The sequence below is a fragment of the Ascidia mentula genome, chromosome 3 (genome assembly GCF_947561715.1).
Source record: "Ascidia mentula chromosome 3, kaAscMent1.1, whole genome shotgun sequence".
NCBI lineage: Eukaryota > Metazoa > Chordata > Ascidiacea > Phlebobranchia > Ascidiidae > Ascidia > Ascidia mentula.
Genome location: NC_138568.1, coordinates 2560041 through 2581174, shown reverse-complemented (window position 1 = coordinate 2581174; position 21134 = coordinate 2560041). Strand labels below are relative to the sequence as shown.

The 21134-nt window shown below is 38.0% G+C and overlaps 2 protein-coding genes across 4 annotated transcripts; one reads left to right on the top strand and one right to left on the bottom strand.

Annotated features, from left to right (window-relative positions):
* Positions 1–119: 119 nt before the first annotated feature.
* On the top strand, positions 120–12334 carry LOC145896079 (sodium/nucleoside cotransporter 1-like). Of its 2 annotated transcripts, XM_082984908.1 has the most exons (16): positions 120–308; positions 381–488; positions 3681–3820; positions 4057–4148; positions 4362–4551; positions 4715–4856; positions 4987–5178; positions 6089–6230; positions 6533–6678; positions 7534–7664; positions 7925–8093; positions 8431–8499; positions 9984–10197; positions 10450–10548; positions 10902–11013; positions 11287–12334. In XM_082984908.1, exons 1-16 carry the CDS (start codon positions 198–200, stop codon positions 11375–11377), a joined length of 2148 nt encoding a protein of 715 aa, XP_082841034.1. In that variant the 5' UTR covers positions 120–197; the 3' UTR covers positions 11378–12334. The 2 variants fall into 2 exon arrangements, with proteins under 2 accessions (XP_082841034.1, XP_082841033.1); XM_082984907.1 differs by lacking the exons at positions 120–308; positions 381–488 and adding an exon at positions 2910–3252.
* Positions 12335–12776: 442 nt separating this feature from the next.
* LOC145894257 (uncharacterized) lies at positions 12777–20883 on the bottom strand. 2 transcript variants are annotated; one of them, XM_082982788.1, is made up of 20 exons: positions 20732–20883; positions 20154–20280; positions 19859–19941; positions 19734–19789; positions 19601–19658; positions 19268–19508; positions 19089–19202; positions 18786–18972; positions 17264–17348; positions 16303–16420; positions 16141–16217; positions 15953–16056; positions 15551–15594; positions 15224–15477; positions 14993–15099; positions 14305–14611; positions 13990–14087; positions 13647–13739; positions 13207–13379; positions 12777–12990 (listed from the first exon to the last, which is right to left on the bottom strand). In XM_082982788.1, exons 1-19 carry the CDS (start codon positions 20814–20816, stop codon positions 13239–13241), a joined length of 2379 nt encoding a protein of 792 aa, XP_082838914.1. In that variant the 5' UTR covers positions 20817–20883; the 3' UTR covers positions 12777–12990; positions 13207–13238. The 2 variants fall into 2 exon arrangements, with proteins under 2 accessions (XP_082838914.1, XP_082838913.1); XM_082982787.1 differs by having other exon boundaries at positions 12778–12990; positions 19734–19792.
* Between the last annotated feature and the right edge of the window lie 251 nt (positions 20884–21134).

Sequence of the window (21134 nt, the reverse complement as noted above, 5' to 3'; positions counted from 1 at the left end):
GTGGAATCTTTTGAATAATTTCGAACGTTTCTTTTTATCTACCTGCAAGTTGTATAGCTTGCACCGCTTGTAAATATTGTCGAAATATTTAATTTAATCGAAGGGTTTCTCGCAGCAGGCAATAAACAGCAGTCGGTATTCTTTTGTTAAAGCGAAGAAACCATTCAATAGCTCCTGGTAATTAAAAGAAAGTGCACATGGACAAAAGTACGTCGTTTAGCGTCGAACCTCTCGCCGACACGGACGGAATATATGTAAATGTTGACGACCCAGAAGACGGGCAAGGGGAGGATAATCCTGCTTTCCAAGTAAGAATGTTAAACAATTGTTTGAGTTTTAGTCGTGGCATTGATGATAATTGCTATTTATTAATACTTTAGGATGAAGAAAGCACATCTTTTAGTACCCCCAGCAATGGTATTTCCGAAGGCGTGGTTTTGGATGCGAAAAAGCTGAATGTTCCTAATGGCGAGGACAAAAAACCAAAGGTAAAAATGACACCGAGTTTTTAAACACGCTTGTAGCAGTGCAATATATGATTAAGGCTGTATGTTAGAATTCTAAACCCGAACGTTATAAGTCGTGTAATCAACGGGGCTGCCTTTGAACTTAATAAAAATAATACACCTGCCTACAGATGCTGATGACTCTTAAATTTAGCTAAAAACAAACTTTAAAAAACCCCAAAACGTCATCAATAGACCCGTGAATCAGACGAAGAAACGATATTTAAACCGATTATCGTACGGGACATTATACATGCCAGCATAAATCTTTGCCGCTTCACTGCCCACGCAATAGAGTAGGTAAACACTTTCTACAACCACAGCAAAGTTAAGTACCTGATACTTCACGGGGTTTGCGGTTCTTCAACAGAATATTAAATAGCGCACGTTTCTATGGTGACGTAAGCGAACTCCCTTCTGTGACGTACAAGGCGCGATGTGTCACCATGTGTTTGACGTAAGTTGACCCCACCTGATACCGTAGGTGGAGATGGAGGTACAAAAACAACTTTCAAAACAATTTTATTATTCGAAACATTGCTTTTATCTGGCCTTTACAGCACATGAATGGATCTGTGGTGTAGACATGTCGTCTTGACAACGCAAATTCTGCTTACGGAAGCAAAAAATTACCCCGTGTGACTATTCTTATAAATTAGCAGGCACAATATTATGCAAAATAAACGCTTATGCTGTGGGATCATAAAAACAGTCTAGTTATTCTCAAAACTATAATTTCAAATTGTAGAATACTCTGGTTTGAACAAACGATAGATAAAGACGTTGGTCTCAGCATAACCCTTTGTTTTTTACTTGTGAATGAATTGAATCATTATTGACACAAAAATCAATTTACTCATAATGGGATTAAACAGACAAGAAAATGAATTTTAGTGTCAAAGAAGTTTACACAGAATATTTAAACCACTAACCTTAAAATAAAGGCAATTCCACATTCCGATTAGACGTGCTATTTTTCCTTCGCTCGGATAAGATCGCCTATTTAAAACATCAGTAAAAAGCAACTTTATTACGTGTCACGCGCCGTATTTATTTGCATATTTGACAGGTGTTATTGACAACTACCGGGACTTTCTGTAATATATCATCACTTGCCAGCAATATCAATATGCAGTAGGCCTACACAAATAGACAGATAATAGAGCTGAAAAACTGTATTGTTACATCACAATATAAATGGCGGGAAAATGGTGGGTAATAAAAATATTTGATGTGCAGCTATTTTCATTGACGCTTTTGAATTTGCAACTGCAAAATTGCAAAAAAACCGACACAAGGTTAAATTTAAATAACAATCACATTGATAGAACAACAAAACTTTAATCTGAATAAGAATCTCTAGTACTGATGGTGAACCCAGTATGCTAATACAGACAAGCATAGTAATTATATGCTTGGAAAACATTTCCTTCATCGACGCCAGCCATATTCGTGGATTTTTACATGTCCAAAAACCCAATTGCTTTGCGGCGCCCTCCTGTGCACAGCGGCAATTCGAATTTTGCTGGCGGAAAACTTTCAAACGAGGTAAACTGACATAGCAAGCTCGCAGCTGCCCGAGCGTTTTTCTTGTAGTAACGGCGGTCATTCATGTTTCCGCGTTTCGTAGTATTTCAAAGCGCCTTTCTCCCATTAGTCATCCTCAACTCTGATTGGTTAGCAAACACTGAAAACGCCCACTTTTAAAGTGATGGCTGTGAAGCAAATGTCCATTGCGTCACAAAATATAGATTGTTAGAAATATAAAAAAGTAAAGAAACTTTATAAATAATAAAATTTCACAAAAGTCTTACATGTGAAACGTCGTAAAGATAAGTTTTACTATTCTGTTACGGCGCACACTCTTCTTTAAACCTGTAACACGTGTTGCCAACCGGCGTTCCGTGACAAAAGTCGAATTTTGGTGGGTCTTTTTCCCGCGTGGTGCTTCAAATCTAGTTAAATTCTATTGGCGGGAGTGGAACAAAATATGGGAAGGGCGCTTGTTTTCAAGCAATGTTATTGAGTTAGGGCAGGGTAATGTTTGTATCACAATCTCTCCGTGTTATCCTGTGTATGTGGGGGTTCGTTTGGCGGATTGTGACAAATGGAGGCGATTGAAATTATCCCAGGTCTAGAAAAACTTACTTAGTGTATGAAAAGGGTTTGTAAGACAGTCTTGCTGTTGTTACTTTAAAAAAGTGGGCTCATCTTTTTAGCGAAATGTTTTGTTTCCACATTCTTGGGCAAGAATTGTAAGCTATTCTATTTTAACAGCAGTCATTTTTACAAAACCAGTCAACCCAAAATATATAGCTGTGTTTTCAAAAAAACAAATTTTTGAGCATTAAGTGTGTAGGCTACAGTTTATTAATAAAATTGTTCTCTTGTGTTGCCAGGAATCAATCATATGCGCAATAAATTTACCTAAAGACATTTGTTAAGCTGCTATAGCCAATACTCAATCCTTCAAGACGCTAAGGTGCCAAAAGTGACCATGACTAAACAAAATGAACTGCATTCCGACTGTATTATTACGTCACACAAAAAACATGTCAACATTGGCATTGATTACAACTCGCACGAGATTCCACATACAGTAGAAGACATTTGTGGAAAAGCAACAGACCTCAACAATTCTGCTACACCTCTGATTAACCACCAATATTCTACCTCAACAATGATCTCTGCTAATACGGAAAATGACAGCAGTTCTTCTGGGTTTGCATCATTTTCTATCAACATGGTGGGAAATGGTTGTGTTACAAGTTTGACTTAAAAGTGGTTATTGACAGATTAGTGGTTTGGGAGCATTTATTTGTGTTTTGATGCGACGATAAAAAAAACATCCTAATCCCTTTCAGTTGTTCAGGGACGGGATTGTGAGTTTATTTAAACTACTTTTGGTTTGCAAAACTCTTTAATCAGGTAATGCCCTCACTTCACATGTTGTAAAGAGGTCGGCCAGTATCCTTGTATGCCCTTCAGATTAAAATCACAATCGCTGCATTTATAACAACTATTCAGCAACGTCACTACAACTGCATGCATTTTGCTGACTAGCTGATCACAGCATTGGCACAAAACGCTAATATGGTAAAAACTACATAGTTTGGCATGCAAGGAATAATCAGATCAAAATGGAATCTAAGGAATTGTCCTATTTTTTTGCAGAGCGATGAGCAAGGAGTTGATTCGAGCCAGAAGAAGTTGATGTCCACGCCTGACAGCTCAGACAGTGACATATGCAATGCACAAATTGATATTGAGGATGAAGATGATGATTATGTTGCGGAAACCGCCTCCTTTTTGAAGTATACACAATTAACCTACAAATGTAGCGTACATATGCAAATAAAAATTGCATTTATTATACAAGTTATCGAAATGATTTCATTTTTTATGACGAGTCATCTTCCACGTAGCGAGGCTTCATCAGGATTTATATTTTTGCTCCCAAATGCTTTTGTTTGATATTCTTTTTATGTCAGATTAATTTTCATGTAACATTCCCCATTACTAATTTTATTTTGTTCCATTTTTGTTTTAGGTATTTAACCATTCCCATCACGCTGGCAACTCAGTTTGTAAGCAAATACAAAAGCATTCTGCTCAAGATATTTGGGGTGTTATTTTTTATCGGTAAGTTTACCATGCATACATAAATTTTAATGTTGAAATTTTTTTGAATAAAATAAAAATGTGTGTAGTTGCAAAATTCCACTGATTACACCAGAAAACAAGTGGGTGCTTTGCCGTGCCGCAAACCAGTTTTCTATACAATCATTTTGGTTAAATTAGGACCACTGTTCATTCTTTTAGAAACTCTTATATTCAAACGACCTTTGGTTTCAGGTATCACAGTATACTTGGGATTTGCATGTGATCGCAACCTCAGTAGAGCCATGCCCTTGCTGGTTATTTATTGTGTTGTGATTGGTTACAACATCTATGCATTTTTCCGTGATCGCTATGGGGATGAAATAAGTGACAAACTGTATCCCGTTTTCAAATTTATCGACAAGAACATGTTCTGGATTAAATGGTGGGTTGATGTTATTGTAATTATTATTTTCCTGTTTTGGGTAAATATTGTCTGTCTATGCTTTTTATTGCAGTAAAATTTATGCTTAAAATAAAATATCACATGTGCTTGTAGGGAGTTGAAATATGTTCAGAATGTAAACACTTTATTTTTGCAATCTTAGGATTTTCATAGCTGCTATTGTTGCTGGGCTGGGTGTATGGATTGCGTTGGACACGTCAAAGAGACCCGAACAGCTGGTGTCAGGGGCTGGCTATCTTGTGTTTGTGTTTGGTCTTTTCATCACATCAAAATATCCTGACCGTGTATGTTTTTTTGTTATTTAATAATAAATATAAAGGTATTTGAACACATTTATTCAAAAAATTCTCATTTTATGTAAAGCTTATGCAAGCATGTTACTTTAACTATCAATTCTTGGGATTTGCTTTGCAGGTGATATGGCGCCCTGTGCTCTGGGGTTATCTCATACAAGTGTGCTTTGGAATGTTTATTCTTCGAACTGAGGCAGGCTTCGAAGCATTCAACTGGTTGGGTAACCTTGCCCAGACATTCATCAACTACGTGGATGCTGGTGCTGAGTTTGTGTTTGGGGAAAGCTTCGAGGATCACTACTTTGCTTTCAAGGTAAACCAATGGAAATTGGCCTTATTCCAAGTGTGTCTGGAGCCACATGCACTTATTTCTGTTCTCACTGGATAGAGAAATAAAGATTATTGAGGGAAAAGCAGTAACGTGAATAAACATTAAACACTTTTGGTGTGACCATTTTTTAATAATACCAGTGCTGAAATCGTTCAGCCATACTTATTTTGTTTTGTGTGCATGAGTTTGGCATAAAAAAGGTCTGACTGATTCTTTTATATGCTGAAGGTTGCCAGACTCTCCAGTATTTCAATGGCAATAGCTGTTGTGAAAGCATTGTATAAAACAACATTCAAAAACCCATAAGCTTGAATGCGCACCCTTCCTGCATTCCCTGTAGCGACTGGATATGATGACGTTTCGGTGCAACGCCCCCTTTTCTCCGAGCCATGTTGTTTTAACATCCCGCACGCCTCTTGTTGATTAGCGACCGTTTACAAAACGTGTTGCCGTCCCACATTTGCCGGCCCTCCTTTTGGTTTTGTGGCTGCAATTCTGGGGATCTCCTGTACTTGGAAAGGGCTGCAACAATAATTGAAAGTGTGCTACTGCGGTTAAAAGTACTGGGTACTGTTTTGTAACGTTGCTGATTGTGGCCAAGGTTCACTACAAGCGTGCATAAGTGATCGTTTCAAAGAATGAAATGTTACAAAGAGTTTAAGCATTTGTAAAGTACATTTTGTACTGTGCGACGAAACATGCATATTTTCTCATTTTCAAAAAATTCTGCACATCTGTCTATAATCACATTCCGCCGCATACGAAAAGTTGAGATTGTTATGATTTATATTTTTATATGTATTGGTGACACTAGCAACATTTCAGACCATTTTCTGCAATGTTTTAAAATGTTTGAAGACTTTTTGAAGGTTTAAAATATCCGTTGCTTTAGGTACTTCCCATCGTACTCTACTTCAGCGCCTTCATCTCCATCATGTATTACTTGGGTGCGATGCAATGGCTCATTCTGAAGATAGCCTGGCTCATGCAAATGACGCTTAATACCTCTGCCACAGAATCCATGGTAGCGGCAGGTAAATACAAAGTCTTGGGTGAATTGCGTTACTCAGTAGTTGCCTTGGTTAGCGTTGAACAATTATGTATGTCATAGGCATCTAATTTACATTTATATATTTTAAACTGTAGTCCATTGCTAGATTGCTCTGCTCCTGGTATAAGAATGTAATGTAAACTTGCTTTTGGCGCAGCCTAGCCAATGATTGTAATGTTTAGCATAGGTTTTTACTCTAACCTTCCAACAAAGCCAAAGATAATTTTCCGTGCGATGAATTCATGTGAAATGTTTCTAAATAGTTTGATTTTCTGCACGTCACAGGTAACATCTTCGTCGGGCAAACCGAGTCTCCGTTATTGATTCGTCCTTACATCCACGACCTTACGACTTCTGAGCTCAACGCCATCATGGTCGCCGGTTTTGGAACTATTGCTGGGAGCGTCCTTGGAGCGTATCTCGGTTTCGGCGTGAGTCAACAACCTGTTCGCTTGGAATGTGATAAGCCATAGTTTCACTTCGAAAAAAGATGTCTAAATGTTGAATACTGCATTGACATTTTTCGTACGTTTGCAAATCTAAATCTTCTATACTTTCTGGTGAATGAACAATCCAAGTGTTGCCCCCCCCCTTCATTTCAAAGGCAATGCAAATATTTTTTACGTGCGGAACTATTTTTTAAAACAATTCCACATGTACATATCCATTCACTTCTGGCGACTTTTGAATTGTTCCATATTTTTTTGCGTTCTTTGCAAAATGGAAAATGCTTTTTTGTGAAAGTTTCGCCAAACGCACGAAGTCTTTTTCCACCAGCCACGGTTTTCTTCATTGAAAGCAGAAGCTGTAATGAACGCCGACCACTTGTATTTGAAGTAACCAATCAGAAAACATACTTGGCTTGTTACGTAGCGACAATCCCGTAAAACATGCGAATCTCTGTCGTTGCACAGTCTTAAAACAACAATCCTTGCTTCGCGAAGGACAGTTAAACATTAACCAGTGCCACAAGCACATTGCAGCTACTTATTTATGGTTGTTGCGCTTGTGGTGTGTTATACATTGTCGCATTATATCTTCTACATACGTGCATGTGTTGTTGATGCATAGACGGTAATTAGGCTTGTGACGTAATAGAGTCACTTGCAACAACATTCGAACGTCATTGGCTACAATTCATTCTATTTGTGAGTGGCTACTGCGTGGACGTGTTTTACTTGGCATTAAAGTTTCGCAATACCCACGACAATAACAGGTGTAACCGCATAAAGCAAAAATGTCGTAACAGTGCTGGTGCAAGGAGTTACCCCTCTTTACTTTAACAGATTCAACCTGTGTACGTCATCACTGCATGCTTCATGGCTGCCCCGTGCGCTCTCGCTACAGCGAAGTTGGTTTATCCCGAAACGAAAAAATCGAAGTTCTTCTCCAACGAGGGTTTGGTGCTTGAAAAAACGTAAGACCTCAATTTTTGTTCGTGCTCAGTTCGGTGGTGCTCAAACTTTATCGCGTGCGACGCACTTGGAAAAACTCACCGCACTTGTGATTAACAGTTGTATATCTATGAAGAAGGTTTACATTTTGCCTCCATTTCTCCAAAACATTAACTCTTTTTTTTTTAGTGCAAATTTTTATGCGACGCCATTAGAAACTCAAAAAGACGCACGATCTGAGAATAACTGTCTCAGTAAATTAAATCTTCACCTTTTTATTCAGGGACCAGAAAAACATCATTGAAGCAGCTTTCGTCGGTACTTCGCAAGCTATTCCCTTGGTTCTAAACATTGGTGGAAATCTCATTGCCTTCCTGTCCTTGTTGGCTGCGATCAACGGATTCCTGGGTTGGTTCGGAGGTTTGCTAGACTTTCCTGAACTGAGTTTTGAGGTGATTAATATAACCATATGCTGTTGTTGTTTTTCTTAATTATTTTAGAAACAAAACAACTTGGTTACACCCTTTTTTTAAATTTTTACTGGTTCTTGTGAACGCTCGGTAAAAGTGGGATGTAATGTAAATCAATTTAAGCTTTTTGTCATGTTGTGCACTGAACCTCTGAAACAAAGGTTCAAAAGTGTTTGTTTGTTCTTGCAACCCTCCCGTCTGTGGTGCGTGTGACGTTTCATTCGACTGTTGCGTAATCCACCCCCAATTAACACTTTTGTTGGGGTGGTCGCCTTTTGCAAGTGTATTTTCCACAATCCAAATATATCCTTTTTTGCAGCTGATGTGTTCCTACGTGTTCCTGCCGATCACATACCTCATGGGGATAGGCTGGAACGACTGCTTCAAGGTAAACATTCACCTTAGCCTGATGCCGTAAAACCAGGGTAACTTTTGGACGCATTGGGCGGACGTTTGTCGTAAAATCCTGTCTCCGAAAGTATGCAATAAGCCTGAACATAAAGTGGATGATTGCCGCTCCGAGCGAAATAATGAAGTTGCTGCACGCTTTCGCCATAAAACATGGGCATAATATGATTTACAAGTTATTCGAGTCAAGATAGGTTGTAAATTCGCGTAAAGTCCCATCTCTCTACCGGAAAATCGTTGTCGTTCACTGCCCGTTAAACACCAGTATAGCCTGTATGTTGTACTCTGCACGCGAGAAGGTCGATTTTGCAATAAATCCAGCTGTCTGCTCTCATCCGCTTTCGGTAATAATTTACCCGCTTGATGGATGACCCGTGGAAGTTGGAACCTTGCTGGGATGTTTGCTGAAGTTTATCTGATTAACCTTTGGTTTGTTTGTCAGATTTCTTGCAGGGATCTACAAAGTAAATACTCGGCCCTAATGCGCACTGTTTGTTTTTGAACCGCGGTTACTTCAAAATATTTGTCAGAGGCGTCATAAGCCCCCATGCAAGGAAACGAAAAGTGTTTGAAACTTCTAAAATTTAGTTTAAAATATATATAAAGAAGTCACCGAATTTTTTTGTACGAGATGCACATTTTTTAGTCAAAATGTCGATGTACTACGTGTAGATTATTCACAATGAAATCCGATAGTTAAGTACACTGCACTCCTGTTTGGATGATTTCTTACACGTGCCCCATTCCTAAGGTGCTTAAGCCATATATCAACAAATAGAAGTGCCCTGTTAATTTTGTGTCTACGCCATCCAAGCAGCACGTTTAATTCACCACTTGTTGACGTTTTGTACGTGACTGCGTTGAAATTGCGACGTGGCATTGGACGGAATGCATTAAGGCAAAGTAGTCCACGTACTTGAACCCCATTTGAATCAACAAGCAATGAGTAATTCTCGTTTACCAAACGACGACATATCTAGCTGTGTCAGGCAAGATCTGCAAACAGGGGTTGAGTGGTTTTTGGTATTTTGAAACACAAACTAAACTTGCCAAAGTCGAAAAACGTACAAAACAATGATTAAATACCCTCCCGATCAGAAAGCTCCGGGTAACTTAAATACCTTCCAACTTCTATTTCAAGTTGTTTCCTAACCGTTGTTTTCTCGTTTAACCCTATAGGTCTGGGGTCCTTGTGCAGGTGTTAAGACGTCAGATTGTAAAGGTGAAGCCTTTGCGGCAGGAAAACCTCCGTTTATGAGCAAATAATGACCTCCCACGTAGACCGTAGGGTCTGTAGGGTACTTGTGTTGTTGAAGACCTTGTTAAAATCTTGTTGTTGGAAGTGTTTGGACTAAGTTACGTAATCCACGATTTCAAATCACGCAAGTTATACTCCTTTTTTTATCCTACAAGACGTCAATATATATCCCGGGGTAAGAAACCATGTTCTTTTTGCATACGTAGGCTGCTGAGCTAGTTGGAACCAAGATATTTCTCAACGAATTCATCGCATACGAAGAGTTGGCTCGCCTCATATCCAACAGAGACAACGGTACGATAGCGAGAGTTGATGATGGAGTCGTACAATGGGTTGACGAACGAACAGAAGCGATTGTGACATACGCTCTGTGTGGTTTTGCCAACATTGGTTCCCTCGGTATTATGCTGGGTGGCTTGGGTAAGTGCATTCCACTAATATGTAGGAAATAAATGGTTGTTGCGGATTTCAAAGCCATGTGATTGGGCGATAAACGGTCACGTGCTAAAGGCAATCTGTTTGTTGCTAACGCTGCCAGGAATGATGCTAAATTAACTTAAAAACTCTAAATTTCAGCTCGTTTGTCAATTTGTGTTAGTTGTACACAAATCAAAACTAAACAATTTCACATTGTGTTATTGTTGGTCGATAAACCCAGTTTTCTGTTTGCAGGAAGTATGGCACCCAAGAGACAGAGCGAAATGGCGAAGATTATCATACGGGCGTTGATATCCGGGATTTTTGTGAGCCTCCTGAACGCCTGTGTAGCAGGTTGGTGTTGCTACAAAATACGAACACTTTTCAATTCATAGCGAATGGCTACGACTGACAGGACGGGAGTGCAGTCATATTTTGTTCAACTAAGAACTATTTTAGTGATATGCGCAAAATAAGGGTAATAATTCAACACTTAGTAGTTGCGTTTTTGCGTCCAGCCAGTAATATGGTTTTTGTAACCGTTCAAAACCCTTTTGGAACTGTTTTTTTATTTATTTGAAAAGGCTTTTAGTGCATTTACAACGAGAAACAAATAATATCTGTAAACTTTGCAATAAAATGACTTGCTCTCTACCACACCCGTGTGGTGGCCATACGGTTGCTTTTAATGAATTTACAATTTCTAGGATTTCTGTACGTGCCACGTCCGATTGTGTGCGACAATATAATGGCTACCACCGATTGGTTGAATACGGAGCCGGATCGACTGTATCAGTGCTGCACAAGGGACTTATACGCGTAAGTGTAATAATTAACACAGGAGCCAACCACGATAGTTCAGCTACGGACAATGGACTCTTTCGACTTGTCCAGATGCCTTATAGTCACAAGTGATACTGATCTGATATATAAAGTCGAAATAGTGCATTGTGTGTGGTTATCTCCAATGCCTGCCAGTAATATACGCAACAACACTTGCTTAATTGTGAGTTTTTTTTGTTAGAGCAAGGTAAAAATTAAAACAGAACATAAAGTTAGACCTGATAACAACATTTTTGTAATTGTACACAGGTCAAACAGCACAACGGCGTGTAACTGTTGTGAGTGGCTCGGCAATAGCACCACGTACCTCCCAGACTACTGTGGCGGTATGACCTGCTAGCCAAGGGTAAAAATTATCCTCTTTGCTTGGTTAAATATGCTGGCTGTACTGTGATAATAGCAATGCGAGTTTTACGCTGGTTTTTTGTTTGTATGTATTTTTAGCGTTGGTTTTTGACGTGTTTATCGTTTTCATGTTCTCCTGCAGACTGCTAGTGTATCATACATAATTCGATATGCTGTGTTTTTGCGTATTGTTTGACAGCTTGCTAGTGTGACGGTTGCCTGTATTGAACGGCGCAGTATTTTCGCTTTCGTAAAGCAAACAGGTGCAAAAATAAGTTTTTACTCACGGTTTTGCGTTTAATCTTTCCAAGGAACCATTTCCTTACAACTCATTTATGCTGCAGACGAACTTATGTTTTGAACTCGTATTCATTCATCAAGCTATACAGCTGTTATTGTGTACTAAGAACTACAGCAATGCACGTTGCATGTATATTGTCAGCATTAGGTTCTGTATCAACCTTTGCAAAAATATCAAAATGTGAATATTGATGCCGTAAGACGATATTTTTGTTTTTGAAATCTCTGCTCCTGATTTTACAATGTCGTTCTTTCATGTGCGCGCAATGGTTTTGTGCGTGTATTTGCTCGTTGCTGGTGTGTGTTTTTTCACTTATGTGCGTACTTTGGTCGGCGTGACAAATTTTCAATTCATTCCGTGTTATGTGCTTCGTCTATTACACCTCTTCCCTTCTTAAAAAGCTATCAACTCGCATTGAGCATGTGATGATAATATGCGCTACTGTATATGCACCGAGCGACCACTGACTTGCTGCAAGCATGTATCAAATTACCGCCATCTTCAAAATGAACCCCGTGAGCAAATGTTACCAGAAGTTCTTAAGTTCCCACATACGGAAGTGTTAAATCAACTCCTGCCTTGTTATCTGATGGCCTTAAATACACCCGTGTTTTTTCGCAATTTTGTTGAAATAAACTGAATCTGTAGTGCGACCGAAGTTTGCATCTCCAGTTTCAAATTAGAAGCAGAAAGGTCTCTAGATCAACGGTTTCTCAGACAATCTCTGGTCTACATATGTTTGAATGACAACTTGTGACCCACTACCAGGGCCGGTTGTACAAAATCTCGGTGGTGAACATTTTCGGTCTCTCTGGAATCCAGACCTTATGTCAAGCGAATGGTAGAGCAAGGACAGGCCAAAGAAACTTTAAATTGTTCAAAAATCTCTCTTAGAGGCCCATTGATAATGTCACGCTGAGATGTGCGCAATAAATTCAGACACTTGTTTAAAGTGAACCACCAGGGATAGTCACTGGAACAACGCACAACAAAACCTTATACTGAGAAGCGCTTTGTAGCAAGTAAATAAAAAAAACTGTTGGCTTCGTGACAACCTCGGTTCTGTTTGCTTTTGGTACCAATTTAACCCTCATATGACCACTCCAAGAATATTCGTGTGTGCAATCCCCGAGGATGTATGGCACAGGTAGTTTATTGTGAAAGAAGTTGTTAAAGGTTTTATTGACACACTCAGAAAAGGTATCGCACGAAAGACATAAGCTACACTAATGTTGACGTGGCAACCATTCATTGGCCGAACTCGTAGCTCAAATTCAAATAAGTCGAATTAAGATTGCGAGGAATCCCTGTAAAAATATCGCTGTTGAATTAATTAAAACCGATGAAATGTATTTCTACGTTAATTCCAATTCAGTGATGTTGCACACAGCTCAGTTAGATGATGTTTAGAAGAAAATATTTCGCCTCGAAGCATCATTAGTTTGTGGAACTTACTCAAATAAAATCTTTATTAGTTTATTATACAACAAGTTCAAGAAATACTTTCATCAACTAATTGTTACCAGCAATAAATTCTCAAAACCGTCGATTTTTTTTAGCCAGGATTCTCTTTTTGTCGCTTGAGTTCCTGTAAATGTTCCTTGACTTTGTCGTAATGGGATTTAGTTTTACAATGGCTGACTTTCCCGGCAGTTTCCGAATTGTAAAACTTGCGGCAGAGCTGGCAAAAGAAACCCTGAAAAATAGTTTTTTATAAAATTTCGAACAAGAATAAAGCACCCTGATAAAGCCTGGCTGTGTCGGTAAAACGTCGGACAATAAACGTCACGGTAATTGTGCCAGATTATTAAATATGATATGCCTGGACGCCACAGCAACAGGACCAGACATATCGGGGACAAAAATTTGGTGTACAGCGAAATATGTTCTTGCATTGGGATTCACATTCACACTGAACGTATCAATACAAAGTGGTGGTCCCACTACTGCGCCGCCCACTCACTTGCATGACTTGTATTGAACATTGTCCGGCAGGTTTGGTGGCATCAAATGGGAGAAGACGGTACTTGAAAGGGTCTTCCGGGAAGGGCTCAACCTACAAAAGTAAAGGTGAGCAAATCATCTATTGGGTAAAAAATGTAAAGGAATTTTGCTTCAATTTTGACCAAACCGGGATTCGAACCCTGGATATCCAAACGCCACCAACTCGGGCTTTGCTAGTATGGGCGAAACGCCATAATCCGGTTTATAAACTGCTTTAAATTTACACTAGTGAAGTGTACACGAAGTTGTATTTTCGAAACACACAAAGTTTGGGATTTTTTGCAGAAAAGTTGTGAACTTACAATGATAGTTTCCACGCGTTTCTCAGGGATGACGTCTTGATTCGTTCGTTTCCGTTTCTCGGGTTTCGGATTCCGGTCTTCTTCCCATCGGCTTTTCCCTAAACGTGGAACATTCATTAAACATTGAAGGTCAGTAAACTTCTACACAAAACTTAAAAAAAGGTTGACTAAGCCAGCTAGAATCAGATAGTGTGTGCAGATCACAAACATCGCCTAATCCGGACAAATCACATTCCAATGAACCGACTCTTCTATATTATGCATTTTCCTCCACAAGAGGTATAAGAGGGCACATCTTCGTCAGAAATTACGTACTCCGTCTGTGGTTGTAACGATCGGGACTCCTACGTCTGGGAGAATATTCCCGTCGTTTGGGACGATTACGTGGAGGACTCCGGCTCCTTCTCGGCGAGGGTTCGCGTCTTCTCGTTCGAACCGACTCCGTCTCGCGTTTTCTGTTCAACAGTGGCGAAATGTGGCGAGGGGGTAGAGGGATTGGAGGGCCGGGAAGCATCTCCAACGAGATGGCGTTCTTCCTTATCAACATTCCTTGTCGTCTGATAGCCATGGCGTTGTCATCTGGTGTGTAAAAGTCAATGTCGAAGATGTTGTAGCCCGTGTTCTGTGGACGAAGGAAATATACCAGTTTATTACAGGTCAGGGGCAGGCAACCTTTTCACCACCGCGCGCTAGGTTACAAACGATTTGTTTATGACCTCGCGCGCAAACATATATCAATTCATATAAAGCCCTGACGGGTATTTCCACATTTTTTCAACCTTTTTAAAGCTATTCTGAACTGTTGCAAATTTCCGTGGTAGTGATTATTTAATATTCCACCAGATCATACTCATGTATTTTTTCCTAGCATTTAAAATCTCACACGATTCAGAAACTTAAAAGACAGTACATGAAACTGTTCCTTGTTAAATAATTGTCTATGGCCGGGAAATGCAAAGCACACATAATTTAAACAAGGTTGTAGCTAATACAACTGTAATACCTGGGCAATTTTGGCAGGTACTATAGGCGCGAAAAATGCCTTGATATCTTCTGTAGTCGCCTGTTCTGGTAAGTTGTACATTCGCATGTATATCGTCGGCATGAACCCTGTAAGTTACAATTAGACGCACGTTTAATTTGCAATCAGTTCTTCTGTACCTTTCTCCAATATATTTTTTACGTCCAACATGGGTCTGCTGAAAAAAACTCACTTCCTACTTATAGTCTATACCTCTTGGGCCCATTGGTGGCCCGGGCCGCATTCCAGGTGGTCTCATCATGCCGGGCGGACCTGGACCCATCGGCCTTCCGCCTGGCCTCATTGGCATCATTCTTGGGGGTCCCATCATATTGGGGCCAGGCATGAATGGAGGACACATGGGTGCCATTGGCCCCATGTGGTGGGGGGGCATTGGAAATGGGCCATTGGGCCTCGGTGTTATGTTTGGGGCCAGATGTCTTGGTCCTTGATCTTGGGGTTTTTGACTAGGTTCAATACAGAGAGCAAAAGTATTGTTAAATTACATTGGTTGCAGTGAGCAACACCATGCACGTCTACCTTGTAGTGGACTTGACTGTTGTTTTTTTCTTGTCATCAGAATTCTGAAAAAAAAACATTACTTATATTTACTTGATTGTATTTTTACGTACAATGACACTGTCAATTCTGCTTTGGCTTCAAAATTATTTTTACTTTAGGCACCCACTCTCCAAAGCATGATACAACTTTAAAAACCAGTCAAAATGCACAACAATTACAACACAAGCGAAAAATGTCATTCAAACAACAGGAATCAGTCTGTTTGCTATGTGGTACTGACGGATCTGTCCTGTCTTGTCAGATATCCAAAAATAATTCACAAGGCTGATCGTCTATCACTCTTTGTGAGTTGTTTTGAATTCAACACATTATTCATTTCTGCAGTACAAAGGTATTAAATAGCCAATCCTTTATGTTTACCTTGGGTGTAATAACTGCATCAATATTTTTCTTATTCAAACCAACAGTTGTAGATCCGGAATCAGAAGCATTTTCCTCTTTCGGCTTTTCTGTTTTCTTGGCAACTGTGAAACAGTCAACACCCCATTTTTAGCAGAGTTAAAATTGTGTAAAGAAAAAATGCAACTTGGTACATAAAGGCAACCTACCTCTGTCTTGAGGAACTTTGTTACTCGCACACCACTCGAAAAACACATTCGGATGAACTTTAGCAGCAAAAACAGATCTGAAACAAGGATTTCTTGATCATTTTCTACACACTTATAGCAAATGTATAAGTGACTGGGGCACACTAAATAACAGTTTTCAACCTTTCTCCAATAGTTTGTGGTTGTGAGCAAATTTCTTCAGCAACCTCCGATGAGTCAGCAGCAATATAAACTGTGCCATTGTTTTGTGTATCCTTGTTTGGTGCAAAGCAGTAAACATCTAAAAAATATCACGCAAAAGCTAAATTACATCTAGCAGTTTTTTTGCATGTAGTCAAGCACACATTGGTTTCCTGTGTGTTTTTCTGCCAACCTAGGGATGCCATAATACTGTTTGCCATAATACTGTTTAGGCCAAATTAATTGCTTGCGAAAAACTGTTTGTTGTACAAAATGTTCATGAAGGCATTTTTGTGAAACTCATATTTTGGGTTAGGGTTTTAGGCAGATATTGTACCATCAAAAATATCTGCTATTCAATTCAAACGCATTGTTATAAGATAGCGAAAACAAAAGTACTGTACCGCTACATACAACAAACTAGATATTCCCCTAACACTTTCTTATAACAACATATATCATGTAAAAGCAGAACTTATAAGAGCATGCATACATAAATACAAATAAAAATGTCTGAAAATTGGACATGTTTATTAAAATGCACACAATAAACAGGTAAAACTCATGAAGGTATTTTGCAACAAGATGTGGAAAATTGACTGGACATCAATCCATCTGAAATCAGTTTAATTTCCACCTACCAAACTGCTGTAAAATTACGCTGGTCAAAAATATGAAATCAAATATAAAACTGACAGCATCCTGGCCTCCACGGAGCCTCAAAATACACACTTGTCATTTACTAGACAGTTTAAATGTTGTCATAATGTACAGCACATCCCATCAAACTTGTTGAACCAACAACAAATACAAATTAAAGCAATTTTTGTGTTAAATATACTGTACATATATATGTATAGGAATTTTTCACTGTATACTACAACTTAATCATTCTAAAACAGCCATTACTTACAAGTTACCCCAACTGTGTGTAGTTTGTTACCTTCTGGTTTCAGTTTGAACTTTGCCAGGGCCTTGACAATATCTTCTTTGCTTGACGATGTATTCAAGTTAGACAGACGGACAAACTGATTGCAAAAAAACATAATAAATAACCCATTACACAACATAAAAATTACCAGAATTTTTTTTAGATTAAACAACTGGTACATCTACTTATATATCATTGTTTTAAAACAAATGCTTTTTACCCACAAATACAAAATTTCAGTCATTGATTTTCACAAGTTTAGTTCCTGGTGCCTTAAAGCTCAACTGCTGTGAAAACCACACAGGTTTTTCAACTACTCCGAAATGATCAGCTAAGATGAAATTGCTTCTGCTTTGTGCACCACATTTTGTTTGCAAAAAAACACATGTATGACTAGCAAATATTTTAACGGTTAAAACACATTGATTCAAAATTCTTCTGCAATAAATTTGACAATTCTGTATCTGCAACTTTGTGCTTGAAAATCATTTTTATACTTTTGCTCACCAAGTCAGCAATAACACTAACTGACAATGTGGTTTTGAGAATAAAACTTTTTTCAGTTGCAAATTAAATTTACTAGAAACTTTTAACAGGCAAGCGACAACAAACTTTGTTTGTTAAAAACCATGTAATAAATGAACAATACAAGGCCGTAAAATATAGGCAGTAATCAGTCAGTCGAGAGTATTTTTTAAATTCTTACGCATTTTTCACTTTACCGTTTCATATAGAAATTGTTTTATTTATTATTCACAAAACAACAAAAAGTTCAATTATTAATGAGCAAGCAAACGACAAATCAAACTCAATGTACCTACTATTATAAACCAAAAAATTTATTTTTAACATTCAAAATCAAAACTTCTGTCATGACTATCTCTGAGAATAACCTTCAATATTTTCGTTCCAAAATAGACTTTTTTCCAACGCCACTTGTTGTGCGTGACACAGGTGGAAACTTCAAATTTAAAATTACAACATAAATAATCTCATGTCATTATTACTTTGTAATAATTTGTAATAAACTGTGTTTTGACACAAGGTTATTATTTCTCGTAATTTTGCTAATTCAGAGAATGACGCTTTTTAATACTGGCTAAATTATATACACTGCCACTGAGATGGATTAAGATCTGCAGATAGATATGTAGCAACAAAAATTAGGTATTTTAATTCAACTTCAAACTATGCTTGTGAATGGATGCTCCTCTATCGCAATAACTTTTTAATGCAAGTTTTTTCTTTCTGTAGTTGGTATTTGCTGTAACATGATACTTTCTTGAAAATTAAAAACTCATGTCTACAGGCATTCTTTCTAGGTAATATCAAGCTAATGATAACCACAATAAAAGATTATATTTTTTAGTTAAAAAAAAGTTTAAATTATATCAAACTGCTAATATCAAAACAAAACTAAATGGTAAACAAAACAGACTAACAAAAAAATAACAAACCTAAAAAATAAACAAATGTTGTCTGACACAAGTCATCCAGGCAGAATCACTAAAATAAAAAAAAGTTCAAACGATACCTGTGATTGTTGAACTTCTAGTGTGGCATGTTCAGTTATTTCCCAATCCTTTTCCATTTGGGCCTCCGAGGATAGCTGAGTTTTTATCTTTCGAGTGTTAAAAGGCATCCCTGACATTCTCAAAAAATCCATTTTGTCTTGTTGCCTTTCAACTTCGAAGTATGCACACCCATTGCGTTCTCCATTACTAAACAATAATATTCACTAAAACGTCTTGAAAACTGAGGCAACATCCTTGAAAACCAAACCATTTGTTGAACTAGTTTAATCTTCAAACTACCATACATTGTACTGTGCACACACCTATCTGTGATAATGCGGACTCCATCACTTCCATTGCTTGGCCAAACACCAAAAAATATCATGAGGTCACGTTTGGTGAAATCTTGCGTCAGTCCAGTGATGCGCATAAAAAATCTGAAAAATTTTGTTGTTTAAAAAGATAGTTAATTCTCTTTATAAGAGTTATGGAAACAACAAACCTATTTGAAGATGTATTCTTTTGGCTTAATGTATTATTTTCTTTGGCAGTGTCGTTTAAATTGTCTTGTACTATGTCAACAGAAGTGTCCACATTGTTACTGGTTGGCACATTATTTGTTTGGCACAGATCTCCTGACTGAGTGACAGTGTTGTTGTTCCTTTTCACTTTGCTTTCCAATGGTGTTGAGTTATTTAATGCAATTGACTCAACAGAACCAGATTGGGAAGAGACTTTGGTTTCTACACAGAAATACACATGGATATTTATTAGATTTGTTGTCCCCAACTTCTACCACTGAGCAACATTATTCAATTGGCAAAACAAATCGTACCACCAGGCTCTTCGCTGCATTCTTGTGTTGCGTTTATTTCCACATCTTTCACTTCTTCCTGTACCATCACAAAAATATGTTTATTTTGTTATGTGGGAAAAGCAAATCATGCCATATGAAATTACAAGTGTACCTTGCCATCTGCTTCATCGTTTTTTGCAGACACCAATATTTTGGTTTGGCGGTCTCCTGCTGATTATTTGATCGAACAATAACCATTATATGTAAATATATGCAAAGAGATATATTTTAACATACCAATTTGTGGTGGAGAGTGGTTGTTTAAAGTTCTGTCCTGTTTATTTCTGCACTCCTCATTCTCCAAAGTGCCATTGTTGGTTCTATAGAATGACAGTGTAAACAGAAAATGAGTTGTTCTGCTAATTCATAACCATAGTAATTGACAATTTTATTTTTTCCCATCATATTGGCAAGTATAGTTATGATTAAAACGAGTGTATACAATAAACTGACGAGTACCAACAGTTTTGAACCATAGGGGGTTATCAAGAAGCTGTCCGGAAAAGGTAGCAGCACATAACAGATTAAATACTTTTTGAGGGTAACTTCCATCACAGACATATCTTGCTTCAGTTCTTTGCGCTTTAAAATACTTTTTATTGGTTGCTCAGGTTGCGAGGATTCAAAATGTAGACGTAAGAATTCCTCATTGCTGAGTGCTGGATAAACAATGAAAAAAAATAACTGTCAGTTCAAAATTAAATATCTTTTTTTCTAGATTAGCACTTTTCGATTATTATCTTAATTTGAAATAGCAATAGTGATGCAAATATATTTTACTATATGATATAAATATTTTGCATTTGTCAAGGATGCTGATAAGAAAGAATCATTGATAAATCCCCCAAACACCTGTTCCAAATATCAGAACTAATTCACCCAATAACTAAATATATGCAAAACACATTGGTTTGTTAATGTAATCAACGCTTGTAAAAAAAAAAACACTTCTGCACATTAGGAACTTTCCAATCTGGTCTAAACTTGGTCATATACCATATAGGCTTAGGCACTAAATGCACAGTGTTTTTAAATTGTTTTTTGCTCATGGCTTTACACACAAGGCAACACTACGACTAATAACCAAAATTACAAAAAGAAAAAACCAACATTTTGCATCTTCTTCTTCCTCCTCATCGTCGGACTCCACCATCATTCTCACTGCTGCCAAAGCATTTGGTTTCTTTCCAGACATGTCTTTGCACACTATAATAACTCTTCAAGAATTCAAGCATCATTGAAAAATCATTCTAGTTGTGAATTACCTTTCATTGCACCACAGAAAAGCAGCATTAAAAAATTTAAAAAAAAAGGTTTTGGTAGTATTGCAAAACAATAACATCATTATATATGTAGGTGTAAGACTTGGTTTCAAAAGTTGTTTACCAACGTTTCACTTAAGTTCAATGCAATCAAGGCATTTTTTTCAATTTGGTTTGTAACACATCCTCAATGTCAACGATACTACGCACTGTAAACCTTCAAAATAAAAGTGAGTGGTGTGCTACTTTTT